Genomic DNA, 19,410 nt, shown 5'->3' with positions numbered 1-19,410 from the left:
CTTCATAGGACCAAGGACCTCTCCTCCCATTGATGCAAGACAAGGCCGTCCTCTGCAGCTGGAGCTATGTGTACTCCTTTGTTGACGGGACGGGGGGGACCAGGCAAGGGGATAACATTTGAAATGTCAATAAAGAAAATATCCAAAAATATTTTTCCAAAAATAATAAAAAACAAATACTAAATCTAAATAAAATCTGTTTAGTTTTTTTCCCTTTTTTTTTGATATTTACTGAGTAAGAAAAGCATAAAATTCAAAATACTTCTCAGTAGTGACATAAGCATTTTGAGTAGAGAAAAATGACTTCAAGAGTACAGAGTAGTGGAGACGCACCAACAGCTGCAATGATGAAGTGTGTATATAAGTGAGGAGGTGTATGCAGAAACAGCATGGAGGGTCAGAGAGAAGCACAGCTGAAGAGAAGGCTGCGTGCAGTCCGCCCGCTGTGAGAGCTAGGAGAAGGAAACCATGCCAGCATCACTCCACTTCACAGGCTTCCCTTGTTACCTTGGTTCTCATAGCTGTTCTTCTTGATACACATATACTCAGCAATGTCAGATACGTGCAGGAGCTAGCTTTGCAAAGGTACCAAGAGAGCTCATAAACTAGGGGTCAGGAAATTGATTCTGAAAAGAGTAAGAGAGACTGGTCGGTGGTGGCACACACCTTTCATCCTAGCCTTCAAGAGATAGGCAGGTGGATCTCTGAAGTTTGAGGCCAGCTGGTCTACAGAGTGAGTTTCAGTACAGTCAGGGCTACACAGAGAATACCTGTCTCAAAAAACAAAACAACAAAAATGGGAAAGAGGTAGGGGGCATAGAATACACAGTTTAGACTTAAGAGCCATATGGTCTCTTACCTCAACTTACCCACTATAGTAATAAAGCAAGTATAAGCTATTTGCAAGAAAATAGTTAACCATGCTGTAACGCTACTTCATTTACAAAGAAAGAGGGCTCAGCTGGGGCTATGAAGACGGTTGGAGAGAAAAAGCAAGTCACTTACTAATTCCAGAGGGGTGACGCTCTAGTCTTAAAGATACAGAAGAGTGAGTGAGTTCCAGGACAGCCAGGGCTACACAGAGAAACCCTGTCTCAAACAAACAACAAAGATACAGAAGAGCCAACTCACCCACCAGATAACGAAGAGCCAAAAGGTGAATCCCTACAGCAAACTAAGCAGCAACCCGAGACAGGGCGGCAGGAAACGGCCTTTCTGTTTCTGAGCTCTTCAGAGTGGGACTCTTTAAAAAGAGAAACTTCGAAGTCAAATACCTACTATAAGATTTGGGTTCAAGACCTACTATAAGATTTGGGGAAAGTTACTTAAGCTCTCTTAGATTCCTTATCTATAAAGTAAGAAAAAGTATCTAGTCATAAGAGCTGAAAGAACGAATACCACCCTTCATCCTCCTATACACAAACACGCAAGAAACTGAAACTGGGTGGTAAAGAGAAATGCATCAGAATAAAGACAGAAAAGAGCAAAGAAAATCAGTTCTGGAAAATGCAAAGAGTTGATTGGTGGTAGGCACACAGCAGGAGGAGCTGAGGTCACTCCAGGAGCCTGGGCTCAGCAAAGCCTCAGTGAGTCACCTCAAAGACTGAGGCGAAGCCCGAGTCCTGCTCCGGAAGCTCCCTTGCTACTGCACTTGTTGCTGCCTTGGCCACCTTGACCTTTGCCTTGTGTGAGTGTCCTTGGGGCTGGGGTTTCTAGGTGCCCACTGAGCAATGCAATTCCAATGCATAACAATAGTGGTGGTTTCCCAAAAAGCAATGCCACTCAGATTAATGACTTACTGAAGAGTTCTGAGAAAAATTAAAAACACGTATGGGTAAAAAGATTAGGTCAAGGTACACATACAAGTACAATGAATTAAATCAGGTCAGGATCTTTTGTCAGCTGCTTTGTACCAGAAAACCTAGGGTACAACACAAACATGAAAAACGTATTCCTAGTTACTAAATCAACGGTCTGCTAATGTCAGAGAATAAGAACAAAACGAGCCAGGTTACTAAGGGCTCACTATTTTCGCCTACAGGAGGCAGGCTAATGATCAAAGGCTTCTGGATTTCTGTGGCTGTTGTTAAGCTTGAGCTTCTGTGGCCACTGTGAAACCTGCCTGCCCTGGTCCTATAACTATAAATGTGCTGATGAGCTTTGGTGTGCACCTTAAGGATTCAGTGCTATGTAGCATGTAGATTGAATAGATTCTTCTTTTTCTGCTGGTTTAAGAAAAGTAAAGATTTCTGAGCTAAAGTTCTCTAGTTGACTGCCCATTTACTTTATGATGAAAACAATATAAGAATAGGTTGATAGTTAACAGTCTTAGATGAATTTAAGAGTTGTATTATATAGGAATAATATGATGTCTATCCCCTTTCTTGTAACTGAAAACTGCTACCTGCCAGTACAAGCGAAAGTGGCTGTTTAAAATATTTTGGCTTGCTTAAATTCTATTCTGTTAAACTGTAATAGAAAAGCTACTACTTTAGAACACAGACTTATTGTGGTTAGAACCCACATGGGAAACTGAGTAAACAGGTATGGGACTTTGAATAACTTGTTTTTTTAAAAAAAAAAAATGAACCTTGCCAGGCAGTGGTAGCGCATGCCTTTAATCCCAGCACTTGGGAGGCAGAGGCAGGCGAATTTCTGAGTTTGAGGCCAGCCTGGTTTACAGAGTGAGTTCCAGGACCGCCAGGGCTACACAGAGAAACCCTGTCTTGGGGAGGGGAAAAAAAAAAAAAAGCCTTGCAGGCATTGTGTATAACTGAAACTCAAAATTAAGAATTGATTGCAGTGTGATATTTTTCCATGAATAGGGGATTTCACTAAAGGTACATAAGGACTAAGAGAAAATAAAGTTGTTGGGCCCTTGCTTCACCCATCAAGTGTGTGTGAGTGTGTGTACATTAGTTGCCAACCCCACATCTCCTTGGATTGCTGAACACACTGCTGGAGCTGGTCCAACCATTGGGACTTGAGCTGAACTTTAAATAACAAAAGTAGAATAATAAGGCACTTGAGGGAAGATGTTACAAAAATAATCAAGATAAAATACAATGAAGAGGAGAAAGTAGATGTCCAAATACAAATCTCAACAACAGAAAAATCCAGGCTCCATAAATATCTGCTAAAATAAATGACAATAAATTAAGAAAAAAATATCTAAAAATAAGGCTGCTTAGGTAAGGTGGGCCATACTTTGGAGTCCTTGGTAGTCAAATCAGATTTCAAACAATGGCAAATGAAAGGCTTCCAGAACTAGAGTTATTTAGCAGCACTATATTCCTGGAAGATATGATCAAGTCAGATTGACAGGACAGAGAATAATTAACCAGTAATAATGAATAATTAGGTTACATATGCATAAGCACATGCACGTGCATACACATACATATGCATGTGGGATGTAGTTTATACTATACATACAAGAATATATTATTGTAGAAAATGAGACAGGGAACTAAACAAAGATGGAAGCTAATTAGAGATGTGACTAAAAAATCAGGTCTAATAGCAGCCTGCCCTAGCAATTACGATTAGCATCCATAGGTAAAAATGAATATATCCAGCTGGGTGTGGTGGCACATGTCCACAGTCTCAGCACTCAAATGGTAAAGGTGGGATGATTGGAAGTTCTAAGTCAGCCTGGGCTACGTGAGCCTCTATCCCCTGCTCCACCCCCATACCCCACCACCACCTCAGCCAATGAATACATACAGAATCACACTTTGAGTAGCTTCTTGGTAGCGGAGTAGGAATCAAGCTCCTCCACGACAACTCACCTGGTCTTCTTGAAACAGAGTGCCTTTCTGAGCGTTTATGCGCTTAAACAAATCACCCCCTTCACAGTAATCCATTACTATGTAGAGAGAGCCATTTTCTACAAAATATAAACATTAAATTCCATTTTAAAAATGCTGCATCAAAAGCACAGTTAAATGAAGTTAAAGACTTGCTAAAAAAGCATCAGCTAGACAAAGAGTAGGCCATCTTCAGAACGTTAGGGCATAAAGCCAGCCCAGGCACTCTGCGTTTCTGAGTTCAAGGCCAGCCTGGTCTACAGAGTGAGTTCCAGGACAGCCCGGACTACACAGAGAAACCGTGTCTTGGAAAAAAAAAAAAAAGAATCTGTATGACTATGATTGGGATGAAGAGATAATCTAAATAAATATACATGCTAGAAATGGCAAATAGAATGGGGCTGGAGAGAAGACTGAACGGTTAAGCACTTGCAGAGACCTGAATTTGGTTCCCAGCACCCACTTGGTGGCTCATAATCGTCAATAACTCAAGTTTCATCAGATATGACCTCCAAGAGCACCAAATAGGCACCATTCATTACATTTAGATACACAGAGGCCAACCCACACACAAAATAAAAATAAGCCTTAAAAACAACACTATAGCCAGGCGGTGGTGGCACACTCCTTTAATCCCAGCACTTGGGAGGCAGAGGCAGGCAGATTTCTGAATTTGAGGCCAGCCTGGTCTACAGAGTGAGTTCCAGGAGAGCCAGGGCTACACAGAGAAATCCTGTCTCGAAAAACCAACCAACCAACCAAACAAACAAAACGACACTATGAAATAAAAATCTCTATATAATCCACAAGTTGCACATGGTGTGTTATCACTTATATGCTTATTAATATGTAGACTATTTCTGGAAGGGAACAAAGAGCAGTAAAAAGAGTTAACTCCAAGAAAAGAATGATGGCCTTTCAAAGACAGCTGAAAGCAAACCATCCACGCTGTGTAAGCTAAGTGTGGAGCCAGGAGGCATGTTTGAGACTAATCTGTATCAGAATCAGCAAGATCTTGTATCAAAGCTGGAGATGTAACTTAGAGCAAGTGCTTGCTCAGAACATATAAAGCTCCAAGTTTGATCTCCAGTACTGGAGCATGGGGAAAGAGGGAGGTGGGAATATGGGAGGTTCCACAGAACACAAAGACATTTGAGAATTGTTGGGGATATAGCTAGTTATACTTTGTGCTACTCAGATACCTATTATTCACAGGTAAAAATGATCATTTGTTCTCTCCTTCCAATCTCCCCCACTTTTCCTCCCATCCATCAACCCACTGCCTGCATGCTTGTCAAAGTCTCCATTCTTTGCCCAGGTTGGCCTCAAAAAAATCTTCCTGCTCCTACCTCCCTAGTGCTAGTATTGCAGGCATCTTGCACAACACCCAGCCAATACTTATTTAAATATATAATTATCGGAATGTTATTTTCTATTAGAGACATAACGTATGTGCATTCTTCTAACATCTTATTTCCGCCTGTCTGGTTACTTTGCCCAAGACTACAGATACATAAAAACCCTATTATCACTAAGAGGCTCACAGGATTTTAAAGACTCTCTAAAATCCAAAGCAGCTACTATAAGTTGAAATAGTTTCAACTTCAAACAAGAAACCAAAACCAGGCAAGACAAGTGACAAAGACAAATCAGAGAACAACTAAGGGCACAACAGGGAAACCTGACTGGGATGTGAATCAGAAGACTTAATGCAAGCACTGTGTGGCTAGTTCTAGCACTCTTTTCTTTACCACCTCTTAGTTTAGGAGACAAAATGCCCCAGAAGTTTTAATTTCTCTTTTCTACCAGTTTGGGGTGTGTATGTGTGTTCAATATAAAAGACATACGTGTGTGTGTATGTGTGTGTATACATACATGCCTCACATTTATTATAAAGTTAAGTACAACGTCTCCTAGAGTTCTGTGAGCTGCTGTAGCAAATCCATAGAAAGTCCATTTGCAGCTTGTTAGCAGAAATTCAGAGGTCTGGACTTGCTGCCGGGTTTGAAAGAGGGAAAGTGTCAGATGTGAGCCAGATCAGAGGGCTTCGAGCTGCTAGCCACTAAGCGATGCTTGTTGGTAACTGCAAAGACTCCCACACCTTTTGAGTCACAGAGCAGGGGAAGAAGAAACAAGAACTTTGTTTGCCTACCACAGAATGTACTGTGTAGGCACAGAAAACAGGCTAGGAATTATCAGTGGGTTGTCAAACACGCGAGTTGAAACAAGGGGAACATGAGAGGAACTGAGAGCTTGTAGTTATGCATGCCTGTACATTTCAAACGTTATAAGGAACAGGTACTACTTTAAAATGAAGTCGAACAAAAATCCATCAAGCCACATTTAAAGAATAAACCTCCCCTTTGAATCATCCTGATGTTTGTAGGTAAAGACATAGTCTGTTAATATTCTAGGATGGACAGGAGAGGGACACATGAAGACTTGCCCAGACCAACAGTAGCAGTTACTGGCTGCTGAGGTCGAAGTTTTCTTCAAAGGTATAATCACTGGTAAACTGCCCAAGATTCAATAAATAAACCCATGTCCGTGCACATGCAACCAACCATAATTAAGTCAGTGACGTAATGAAAGGTGGAGGGTGTGAGAGTAGGGAGTGTTAGAAAGAAGAACAAAGTGGCATGCGTCTGAAATACAACTAAATTATATTGTACATGGAGGAACTGACAAAATAAGGAAATTATTTTTAAAAGTCAGGATCAGAGTATTTTCTCAGCATTAGTAAAAGATTAGTTATTGTTAATTTTGCCCTCCAAATTTTTGTACTCTGCTGCTTCTTTTTAAGTAATCACTAATAACAATGAGCCAGTATTAAGCTACAAGGGAACAGTTTGGCATTGTTGAATCCAAATGAGTTCAAGACCACCCAGCCCCTTCCCCTCTGAAGGGACTTACAGAAACATAGAGGTCAAAAAGACTAAGTCTACAGCTGCCAAAACAAAATGAACTGTTCTCAGAAAAATAACCATAACAAGGTTAGCAGTTCCCAGAGAAATTCCCCTACCCTGCCCCACACTGAATTCTGAGAAAAACCCACAAATGCCCTGACCTTGTCAATAGCTGTGATGTTAATAGCTGACCCATAAGTTCAAAATGTACTGCTGCTTTGCTGACCAATCATAATAACCCACCATAAGGGCAGGCAAAATGAGTCACTAGGCCAAAGGTAGTCACCCTATACAAACCAACCAATGCCTGAAAGGGTTACTTGCTACACCAATGAGAATAAGCCAGCTAGCCCTGTTGCCCGAATCTGTCCCTTACAAGGTATAAAAAGTGTGTTCTTTGTTTGTTCTGGGTCTCTCTTCTGGCCTGCGTGCTGAGAGGGGAGTCCCCAACATGCTGGATCAATAAAAAACCTCGTGTTTTGCAGTGATGGCGGTCTCTGTGGTCTTTGTGAGTGAGAGTCTTTTGATGGACCCCAACAGTGTCAATTCTGTCCTAGAATCAAACTGCCACTTACATTTATATGTATTAAAGAAAGAAACAAACAAAAAAAACCCAAAAAAACATTTTTTTTTCTTGAAAATACATTCACAAAATAATTCCTTACAAGGAAAATATTCAAAAGTTACAAGTATCTTACAGCTTACTTTAAATATTTGTAAAATAAATCTGACCTTCAAATGATTCTTTATATTGGACAATATTTGGATGCTTCATGTTTGCCAACACAGCAACTTCTCGCCTTGATTCTTGCCTTTCTTTATCGGACATCTTAAATGGGAAGAAAAAGTAAACTAGTAAAACCACTAATAAGAAACTTGAAAGCACACTAATGAGAGAGTAGTTAAAAAAATGGTACAACACCACATACACACACACACACACATGCACACTCAAATCTGAAAGTTAAAAAAGAAAGAAGTGAATCTGTAAGTGAAACTCTTTTAGAGTGCCCAATCTAGATTAAGTTATAGGAAAGTAAGTTTTTTCATACTGCTACAGACCCATATCAGAAAAAAATCTGAAAGGACACAGATCCCTCAGAAACTAGTGGTCCTCAGTGGAATTACAGCTCTGTCTCATTAGGTTACACATTTCTGTAATAAAAATGTTCCATCATAACCAGATTGTTACTTGTGCAACTGAACTAAAATCATACTTACTCTTGAGATGTTAATTTCCTTGATAACATAATGTCTGTCATCCTCTGTAGATTTAACAAGAACAGCTTTTCCAAATGAACCTTCTCCAATCTTCTGTAGTCTAACATACTTCTCCATGGTTCTTTCCTAAGGCATTTTTATACATATGCTACACACAAAGAGAGTTGACAGAGATTAAGCAAGTTTTAACAAAAAGATATCTAACATCTTGACTAAAAGTCAAATAAACTTAGAACAAAACAAAAAGAAAGAGTGGTTTCAGCTTTATTATAATGCTTTGAAGTATCCAGTACTAACATACTAATAGTACAGACACATAAAGGCAATCTTTGCCTACATGAATCAGTGCATTATTGTATTCATTTAATAAAAGGATACAGGATAAATAAAGACACAATTTCTTAAATTTTCTTAAATTGTTTCAACAATTAAACAATTTCAGGTAAATTTTCTGTACTTATGTTTTAACGTTATTTGTTGTAAGGATTTTCTTAGGATGAAATTTAAAAATCAAAGACTATGCAAATGTTAAAAGCTTGCAAACATATTACTCAAGCATCATGCAGAAATATCTGTTGGAATACAGTCCAAGAATGGAGTCCTGTGAGAATTCTGAGAGCTTGTGAGAAAACTTCAGAAAACAAGAGTCCTGTGATATCAGTTTCTTCAAAACCCAGAATTGGTCTTGGAATGGGTTTGTGCTTCTCCCAGGTGTAAGAGATAGGAGGGAACTGACTTCAGCTGTTGCTGTTCTGTGCCTCTACAGAAAACCACACTTTTGCCATGTTCGGCTTGTCCTTGTGACCATATACTTTACTCATATTACTCTTAACCCTCAAAGTATAAATTATCTGATGCCCTGAATAAAGTTGGCTCTTATATGAGACTTCAGTCTGCCTCATTTAGCCCTTGTTCTCCCAGGCTCATGCTGCCAGCTAGAATGGTAAACATCTACCACAGTTAACCAAGATTGTATAAAATAACGGTTCTTAGATATTCTTTTTTTTTTTTTTTTTTTTTTTTTTTATTATTATATTTATTTACATTTCAAATGCTATCCCGCACGTTTCAAAAACACTTTGTAGACCAGGCCGGCCTCGAACTCAGAAATCCACCTGCCTCTGCCTCCTGAGTGCTGGGATTAAAGGCGTGTGCCACCACGCCCGGCTTTTTAGATATTCTTATTAACAGTGGCTATTCTTTATATATATATATATATATTTAAAAAAAAATCAGAGGAGCAACAAAAGTTAAAAAGTTAAAGATCAGGGCCAGCAAGATGACTGGCTCACTGGGTTAAAGGCACTTGCCAGGCAAACCTGGAGACGAGTTTGATCCTTGGAAGAAGGAAACTCCATAAAGTTGTCTGACCTCCACACTTGAGCATGACATACATGCCTATATTCAAGTACACCATATGTACATATACACACAATTATAATAAACTTTGTTTTTTTAAAAAGAGCAGTAGAACCTTGGAGCTTGTGGTGGCTTAAATGAGAACAGTCCCAAAGAACTCTTTAGAAGGCTGGGAGGTGTGTTTTTTGCTGGACGAGGTGTGACCCTGTTGGAGGAGGTATGGCTTAGTTTGAAGAGGTGTATCACTGGAAGTAGGCTTTGAGATTTCAAAAGCCCATACCAAGCCAAATGTCCCACCCCATCCCCTTGAAGGCCTGCTGATGGATCAGGATGCAAAGGTGTCAGCTACTGCTCTGGTATCATGCTATGTCTTCCCACCTGCTGCAGTGTTCCCTTTATGATAATGAGTAACCCTCTGAAACAATAAGCAAGCCCCCACCTAAATGCTTTCTTTATAAGAGTTGTCTTGGTCATGATGTCTCTTTACAGCAATATAACACTAACACAAAGGGTTCATTTACTGGTTACATGACCTTATACAGTGTTGGTCTCAACCAAGACTCCTTTCAAACTGGCTGCATATCAGACATTTACATTATGATTCATAACAGTAACAAAATTGCAGTAATTGAAAATTGAAGTATCAGTGAAAATACTTTTATGGTAAGGGTCATCACAACACGAGAAACTGTATCATAGGGCCGCAGCATTGGGAAGGGTGAGAAGCACTGCCTTGTACTATTGAAATCTGTGTCTGCTATTCACCCAACAATGTAGATAGACAGAGTATGTACTTAAACACTGAGGAACAACTGAAGCATATACTGACTACTTGAGGCATGTGTCATGTTGTTCTTGTTGCTGATGTTTGATGAGACAAATAGTGTTGCATTTCAATTCTTTTTCTGAAAAATCTACATTTAATGAACATTTGTATTTTCTCTATATGCTTTGCCCATTTCTACTTGCATAGTCTTTTTTATTAGTATGGAAAAACCTCATTACTTAGTGAGATCCTTATCTGTCATAAAGATAAAGACTTTATTTTTGAGGCAGGTTATTAATGTCATGCCTTCCTCAAACTCCTTATTCTAAATGTTGGAATTACAAGTGTGTACCTTCATGTCCACCTTAATATTAACTGGTATGATTATCATACTTCAAAGATTATCCAACCAAGATGAAGTTGTTAGTGACTTGGCTAATCTTGGTTGTCAACTTGATAACTAAATCAGCTGAAAAATCCACGAAGCAGGACATACCTGTGAGGGATTTTTCTTGATTTGAGCATTTGAAGTGGGAAGACCCACTCAGATCTGGATCATTTGAGATAGGAAGACCCATCCTAAATCTGGGCTACCCCTTCTGGTGACAGTCCACATAAATGGAAGATGGAAGCTTTTGCTCTTTGCCTGCTCGCCCTCTCTCTCATAAGCGCATCCATCCTAGTGCTGAGACGCTCTTTTCACTGCCATTAGAACCTACTCCTTCAGGCCTGGAGAGCAGCCTTCTGAGTAGAGCAACTACTAGGTTCTTTGCCTTCCCATCTGATGACAGCCAAGTTTTCTTTTAAAAAGATTCAATTTTCTTAAATTACAGAATTCTTAATATAGTCCTAAAAACTAAAGGTTAATATCCAGCCTGTACTACGATTAGTAATTAGTGCTTATGAAATTTCATGACAAAGAACCTTCCTCAACTTAAAAAAAACATTATAATCAGATCCCATTTCAATTTCCATATTGAGAATGATGTTAGCAACCTTACGAGAAAGAGGAATTATAACGTTATCATAAAGCTCCAGCCATCAACAGTGAGTCAGGGAGGAAAACATGGTCTACATTGAATTAACTGGCACAGTGTAATGGCTATCTGGAAACCAGCCAAAATTTAATGTTATCTCCAGAACACGGAAGCTCAATGTATCATATTACTGAGCTACTTAGAGAGCAAATCATGATAAATTCATCTTAAAAAACTCAACTCCACAAATAAAATTACATTAAATAATAACCACATAATGAGGTTATTACACAATTGTCATTGTTTTGGGACTTTTTTGGCGAGAGGAAAAAACAAAATTTGTCAGTTTGGCTCTTCATCCAAATTTAATTGCCAATTCCATTCTACGGACTTCACCAAGGTGGAAGCATCAGTGTGCCTAGTATTTCATCCTACTGCCATCCCCATACTAAGCTCTGTGGTTCTAATTCAGTAAGGCCCAATCTACTGCCCTTGGTAAGAAGAAAGATGAAGAAAGATCATTCTAAATACCATCAGATAATGATAAACACAGGTATTTTCCTGAGCAACCAAAGAATCATGGTTAATGGGTTTTAGAACACACAACAAGCTCTCCTTTTCTGCAGTTAATCATTGCTCATCACAGGGAATACATGAGCTACCAACTTCATACCTGTGAGACTAAAACTAAATTGTTATACTAGAAAACATTATTATCAAGTGAAATGAAATAAAAGATAATAAAGAGACCTTCGACATCAGCTGGCTGTTCTATACAACCCAAGGCCACCTGTGTAAGGATGACATCATTCGTATTAGACTGAGCGCTCTCGCTCGCGCGCTCTCTCTCCCCCCCCCCTCTCTCTCACACACACACACACACACACACACACACACATACACACACACACACACCAATCAGTAATCAAGAAAATGCTCACAGACGTGTCCACAGGGACAGACAGCCTGATGGAGATAATCTTTCAATCGAGAATCCCATTTCTAAGATATATCTGGATTTGTATCAAGTTGACAAATAACAAACACTCTATTTGGTGGCAAAAGGAAAACATATGTATATATATATTCATAGCTCCACTTATTTATATACATATCTATGTGTACACAAACCCACAAATATATAATACCTCTGCAAGGACACAAAATAAATGAGTAATATTGCTTCCAAAGAATGGAAATTAAGAGTTGAGAAGTCTTCAATCTCTTGTATTAGAATTGATTAACTAGTCAAAACAACAAAATTAAATGTTAATAATCAGTCATGTATACTGATATAAGAATACAGAGCAAATCAGTTTCTCCTACATAAATTTAAAAAAAAAGTTTATATGGAGAGAGACTGTGTGTGTCTGTGTGTGTGTGTCTACACTGTGTGTATGTGTGTGTGTATGTGTGTGTGTGTGTATGTGTATGTCTACACTGTGTGTATGTGTGTGTCTACACTAAGAAGACTTGTGGGAGTTTGTTCTTTTCTTCCACCATGTAAGGGGACTGAACTAAGGTCATCAGGCATCAGCCTTGGTGCCTTTATCTGCTGGTCCATCTCGATGTCCCTATTTAAATTTTGAACAGGATGGGGTTACAGGTTGGAGAAAGAAGCATCTGCCTACTATTCACCGGGCATCCTTGAACAATTTTCCATTTCCAAACACTTCACATTAACATTTAAATTTGTGCTACTGCAATGTCTTGTTTCTTTTTAAGTCTATCAATTATGCTCCAGAAAAATATTCCTCAATTCTAGTCAAATTAGATAGGTACCTTTCTAATTTTCTAAGAACTGTTTCAAGTAAGTAATGCTTGATACAATAATATGAACCACATATTAAAATTTTCAGAGTTCAGGAATTTTAAACCGCACCTTCATCAGTTAGGAAAACACTGACAGACATTAAGCATTAGCTATTTCAGATATTTGATGGATAGGTTATTCCAAAGGGAAACATTAGGAATAGGTGAGGCCTATTTCTAACAGATGCCAAGAAGTCTTCTAGTATACTGTCTGCAGGCAAAGTCTATACACATGGTTCTTCCAAAATAGAGACAACCTGAATTGTAGAAAAGGGTCAATGTGTTTTCCCAGAAAGGAAAATTCTCTATTTTTTTCATTATGAGGAAACATTAGAAAACAAAATGGAGAATTGCTAATATTTTTTAAGTATGTGTTTTCTTCTTGGTAAATATATTTAGACAATACCCAAGGAGTTTATAGTAGAAACTATCAACAAGCAAAGAGAAACTTTCTATGTGTGAAAAGCTATCATGTCCACGATTTAGACAAGAAAGCAGGCTAGAAGGGTAAAACCTACTTGGAATACAGTGCCAATGCATTAGTAACACGACCTCAAAAGAACTGTGGTTAAGTTCCACAGCCTCCATCAGATTTCAGACAGACTTTCTTTTTCAGTGTAAAAACCAGTTTTCTCCACAAAATCTGTTTCTCCCGTTTCACCAAAACAAGAGGCAATTTTAAATGCAGACCTCTAGATCCTAGAAACAAAGAACTACTTCTTTTTCCATCTGGCTGCTTCCCATCACCTCGACTTACTGCAGCATAAGCAAAGCCTATCACCATTAAAGCTTAGATGGACTAGGGCTTTTAAGCCTTCACAAACATTTCCGATGTGATTTATGTAGGCAGTAAAAATATTTCTGCTTCTAGGGAGATCTTACAGGGAAGAATAAAAAATTGGGCAGGGCACATAACTCAGTGGCAGATCACCTGCCTAGCAAAAAGGTCCTGTAATCCAATCCCCAAGACCCCTTCCCAAAGTTACACTGAATCATTAAAATGGTAAAACTTTTAATACTTTACGCATGGAAATCGTGTCAAGCCATGGAAAGCGAAGCGATACATTAGGCTTTAAGGTAATCGGTTAACTGCTATTTTTCTCTTTAAAATATACAGGCATCTAATCTATTTAAGTGACTTAGATTAGTTTATCGTCTATTGAGAGTGAGTTAACTTTTTAGGCTACCAAAGAATTGCCTTGAGCCATACACAAGTCCTCCCCATTAACAATTTAAGGAGATGAAAGTGCTTTAGGTGCGAACACTTAAGGCGAGTATCCACGCACTCCACAGGAGATCTATACAGGTCTCACTCCCGGTGAGTTCACCATTCTGCTTATCACTGCTTTCCCACGTGCAACTCACCTCAATGACACGGGACCTGAGTCAGAATAACAGTGGCGACCATAAGCACCGGTCTAGCTGCGGCAGTGTCTTCCTACAGGACTTAAGGCAGAAGCACCACGATGCATTTTGGAAATGACATGCTGTAAGAGAAAGCAAGTCTGTCTACCCAGCAGCCGCTCACAGCCCAGACTGCGACTCCTACACCTGGCACCGGTCTCTGGCTGACGCGTCGGACTTGCCACCGTCGGGTCAGGCACAGCGCTCCGCGACCCGCCCTGGCTACGCGGACGAAACAAACACAGCGGTTCCCGACCCCTTGGAAACGGCGGCGGCACAGGGAGAGTTGCTGGGTACCGCCCCCAACTTCACAGGTCGAGGTTGCTTGGCAGCGTGTGGGACTGGGAGGTTACCTGTCGCCCAAGTCCTCCCGCCTCGTCACAGTGACTACGGATTCCGGGCTGCGGGCAACTGCACAGGCTCAAGGTAAGGACACTGCACGTTGCCGCCCAGAAACCATAGAGCTACTGCCGAGGAGAGGGGAACGGCCCGCTCATCACCGTCGCTGGCGTGTGACGTCAGCGCGCAGGAGCCGACTTCTGGCTGTGCTGCAGGGGAGGAGCCGGGACCTGCGGTGGGCGGGGCCAGGCGAAGCGAACAGACTGTACGTGCTGGGCGGGGCGGGACTAAGGGCGCTAGGGGGCGGGGCTTCGGGGGAAGGGCGGGTTTACGGAATAGGAAAGCTAGTGAGACCCGGCTCTCAGCAAACAGCTGAGCTGGCGGGGAGCTGGAAGGACCAGAGGCCGGCCTAGAGGGGAGGAGGCTAGGGAGAGGGTGCAGTGAATGTGGGGTGTGGGTGAGGTTAGGTGCAAGCTAAAAAGGGCGGATTGGGGGCGGAGCGCAGCAAGCGAGGGATGAGTAGGGCAAAATCGGGGAGGGGGAACGAAGGGAATGGGGCGGGGCATCGGGAAGGGTCCCGGCCGTCGGAATGTGTTTGGGCCAAAAGAGCTAGGCAGTATTGGGACTAGAGAAGTGGCTGTGCAAGTGCATTGGTACAAGCACTGGGGACAGGGGAGGTGGAGACTGGAGCAACTTCAAGGGTTAAACACTCCAAGCACCAGAGGGAGAGCGTGAGATACTGAAGGAGGATGGGAGAGATGTGAGTCAATAGAAGAAAGTAAAACTGGAAAGAATTAGGCTGAGTGAAGGCGGGAAATTCGCTCGGGAATCTGACTCAGACTGAAGAAAGCATATTAATAACTTTTTCCCACATGGTACACAGATAAGGTACTTTTAATTGGAGCGCTCATTACTTTACTGAGGATGCCATATATTTACAAGTAGTTTTCCTTTAAATACAATGCCCTTTAGGAAGTTATTTTAAGGGAAGGCTCAACTCTTAAGACAGAGACCAGGGTTTGGGTCTCAGAACCCTGGTCTGGTTAACTCACCTGTAACAACTTCAGGAGGATCTTCTGCACCTGGACCTGAACTTAGGCACATATCCACAGTTACTTCGTGAACTTAAACGAAGCAGTTTTAATTTTTAAAATACAAAGTTACAACACAGTGCCCTACACCTTTATGTTTACTGTATGTATACTTTATACTGAAGGGACTGACGATGTACAGTAGACTAAAAATCATTCGGTGCAGGAATTGAAAGAGTTGAGAACAAGCCTGGTGTCATCCTGAGTAGCTCTACTCAGTGAGCTAGTGGATGGCACGCCTAGAAGTCCATACTTGAGGCAGGAAGAGGATAGTGTCTTTGTATACAGCCATAGTTGCTGTCCACGTTGTTCCATTCATGTGAAGACACTACAGAGGCTGCACAGACTTTGCGTGAGATCTGTAGTCAGATGATTTCTCTTTTCCCATCCTTTCCCCACCCCACACACCCAAGTCGACTTTTCTATGTTCAGGAGCTTGTAATTATTTCTAGCTTGGAAATAGACAGATTAAGGGCATCTTTGCCAGATGGTGACACTGCAAGTTACCTAGGCTAGTACACTAAACAAATAAATGTTGAGATTCAGCTCTCCAATCTCCAGGAAACTACAAAAGACTTATTTCCCATATGTTTTTACTTCTAATATTTAGTTACATCCAACTCCAGCTGGCAGTAATTTTTCTATCTGATGTACAATTCTAGTTCTACCCATATAACCCTGTCTTGCAAAGTGAGGGGGCTTGACTGCAACCTGTTAATCTAAGCAAATTCTTTTTTGCTGCTTGCATAAAGAATGGCTACTCAGTTATATCTGAAGATAATGCTTTAGGCAGTGGTCAAGCTGTTGCTAGGAATATAAACTGCTAGTCTTTCTAAAAGCATGTTAATATGTACACTCTTTGACTTTAGAAGTTTACTTCTTGAAACATGAAGCCAAAAAGGAACATATGAAATATACTATTATTGTTTATAACCAGATAACCTAGAAACAATGTAATTGTCTACAAACAATTGATTAGATCACAATATAGTTAAACAATTAAATACTCAAAAGCTAAGCAGGATCTACTTTTACCTATTTCAACTGTTATGTTGATGTATTTTGAGGAAAGAAGAAAATAAAAAGGGAAATCACCTGGTTTATATGTCCCTGTACTATTTTAATGTTTTATTTTTACAACACAAATATTTTTTAGTCTTAAGTATTCTAGTGGATATTCCTTTTAAACAAAAGTAGTTTTGATCCTTGGAACAATCTAATAGTCTTTCGTATACAAAAATATTTCAGGGCTATAGAGAGGGCTCAGCGGTTAAGAGCACTGATTACTCTTACAGAGGTCCTGAGTTCAATTCCCAGCAACCACATGGTAGCTCACAACCATCTGTAATGGGATCCAATCCACTCTTCTGGTGTGTCTAAAGACAGATACAGTGTACTCATAAAAAATAAAATGAATAAATCTTTAAAAAAAGAGAGTTGTCCTTGAAATATAATGTATCTCCAATTTCTTATAAAAATTTCTATGTTAATAAAGAATACTCATGTATGTATGCATATTAGTACTAATCTTTTAAAGTGGGTTATGATACACATATTTCTTTATGGTATATGGTACACACATAAATAATGTAACAGTAGATCCTGAACATCTCTCTAAAGAACATCAAACTCCCAACAATATGAGGATTCCATGATCAGCAAACTGGGGAGGAGCCTTAACAGCTAAAATGTGTGCTGTAAACAACTGTAGTTCAGATCTCTAGAACCCATGTAAAAAGACTGTACAGGACTGTTGGTTGCCTGTACCCCAGCAGACCCCAGCAGAGACAGGAGATTCACGGGCAAGCTGGCCAGAATTGGTGAAGTCTATAATTACTGAGAGACCTTCCCTTGATAAAGCAGAAAGCAATTAAGATATTCATTGCCATCTTTGTGCCTCTACATGCACACATTAATGTACACCCTCTCTACATGTGCCCATAGATTCAAACACACATGTAACACACAAATACACTTGCATAAAAATTGTGATATGTACTAAAATCCACTTCTCACCAGATCATATCCTCTTAAAAATGTTTTTAATTTAAATAAAATTATACCGCTTCCTCCTCCTTTCCCTCCCACATATGCCTCCCATGTCTCCCCTCAACTTGATGGCTTCTTTAACTATACTTGCTACATGTGTATGCAAATATATGTAAATAAAACCTATTTGCTCCATCATGTGTATATATGGCTTCAAGGCTGATCACTCTATCATTTAACAGCCAATAAAGGGGCTCATCCTTGGGAGAGGGTGATTCTCCAGCAGTCATTAGTTAGCTGTCATTCATTGTCAAGGAATGAAACATCACTAAAATTTTCTGCCCCAGCACCCAGCATGTCCATTGATATTACCATTGCTCTAGTTCTTAAATAGCCATTTCTAGGACAGATTATTTCATAAATGACTTCCTAGAATTTTGGCTCTTACAATTTTTCCCTTCCCTTCTGAGGTATTTTGAATCATGGATGTAGATATATTCATTGGGGTTGTGCTCCCACAATTTATTGATTTCGGCATTATGTCCATTTCTAGTTTTCTGTGATGGTTTCCATTGGCTATAAAACGAGGCTTCTTTAATAAGGGAGGTTAATACACTTCTATTTCTAAGGGATTCCTAAAAGTAGGCTTACTATGTCAAATGTATGTATGTATGTATGTATGTATGCATGCATGCACTTCCCACTTTAATGCTGCTGTATTTTGGATACATATTGTTGGATAACAAGTTATCTTTAAACATTAGGGGCCTCTCAGTTATGTGAGCTGGCGGTCAAGGATGGTTCCACCAGGTAGTTCTGCTTCACACAGCCTGGATTAAGATGATGCACTTAGCTTCCCAGTTAGTGCTTATGGCTCACTGGATGCTCCAGGAACTTCGTGTGGTAAGATCCTTGTTGTCCTCCAGTCTCTCCACATGAACAGCTAGGATTGCTCTCAGCATTGTGATCTCAGCGATGGTTTTTCCACAGCAGTTGCCTTCAAATAAAGAAGACAGAAATTGCCAATTCTTTTAAAGGCTAGGTCTAAAACAAGTCTGGTGTCAAGTTTTTGGTTTTCAACAAAAAGGCATAGAGAGGCAACATTTATTGGGCAGGGGGAATCAATGTCAATCATATTTGGAACTTATGTTAAATATCTTGGGTTACCTTTATACAAAAAGTGACTAAAAGTGAACTCACAGTTCTTGTGTATTTCTCTTAATTTTGCCTGATATTTGCAATTTTGCCCTGTCTTTCATATGTTGTACTACTAGAAGTCAGTTTAGGGGTGGTGTGTTGGTTCAGGGAGTAAAAATGCTTTCTGTCAATCATGATGACCTAAATTCAATCCCAAGGACCTATATAGTGGAAGATGAGAACTCTCACAGGTTTTCCTGATTCTACAGGTAATGCCATATAATGTACATGTGTGCACTCACATGATAAAGAAAACATAATAATATATTACATAATTATATACTCTCTTTATGAAATGAAGAAGCTAACAGTTTGCCATGATATAAACAAATGTTTTCTATGGGTCTCACTAAGACTTTTTTTTTTTTAATGGCGTCTTTGGCTCCATGGAAAAATTAAATTAGATACAATCAATCCTGTCTGTCTCCTCTCTTGCATGCAGATCCTCAATCCCCAGCTATGAAATAACTTCAATTTTCTTTTGCTTTAGTAGTCTTAATCAATCTGAAATTACTTTCTGTAATTACCACATGAGAACCA

General features: G+C 39.9%; 1 protein-coding gene across 4 annotated transcripts in view; it reads right to left on the bottom strand.

Annotated features, from left to right (window-relative positions):
* Nucleotides 1-14,738, bottom strand: part of Nek1 (NIMA related kinase 1) — a 132,909-nt gene extending 118,171 nt beyond the window's left edge. For all 4 annotated transcript variants that reach the window (XM_021218780.2, XM_029531854.1, XM_029531855.1 and 1 more), the window contains exons 1-4: nucleotides 14,216-14,738; nucleotides 7,937-8,084; nucleotides 7,448-7,544; nucleotides 3,792-3,889 (exon numbers count right to left, since the gene is read on the bottom strand). In XM_021218780.2, coding sequence (XP_021074439.1) covers nucleotides 3,792-3,889; nucleotides 7,448-7,544; nucleotides 7,937-8,053 — 312 coding nt within the window. In that variant the 5' untranslated portion in view covers nucleotides 8,054-8,084; nucleotides 14,216-14,738. The remainder of the gene's footprint in view (nucleotides 1-3,791; nucleotides 3,890-7,447; nucleotides 7,545-7,936; nucleotides 8,085-14,215) is intronic.
* Nucleotides 14,739-19,410: the final 4,672 nt, after the last annotated feature.

The sequence above is a fragment of the Mus pahari genome, chromosome 19, assembly GCF_900095145.1.
Source record: "Mus pahari chromosome 19, PAHARI_EIJ_v1.1, whole genome shotgun sequence".
Taxonomy (NCBI): domain Eukaryota; kingdom Metazoa; phylum Chordata; class Mammalia; order Rodentia; family Muridae; genus Mus; species Mus pahari.
This window is presented reverse-complemented; position numbering and strand designations above follow the sequence as displayed.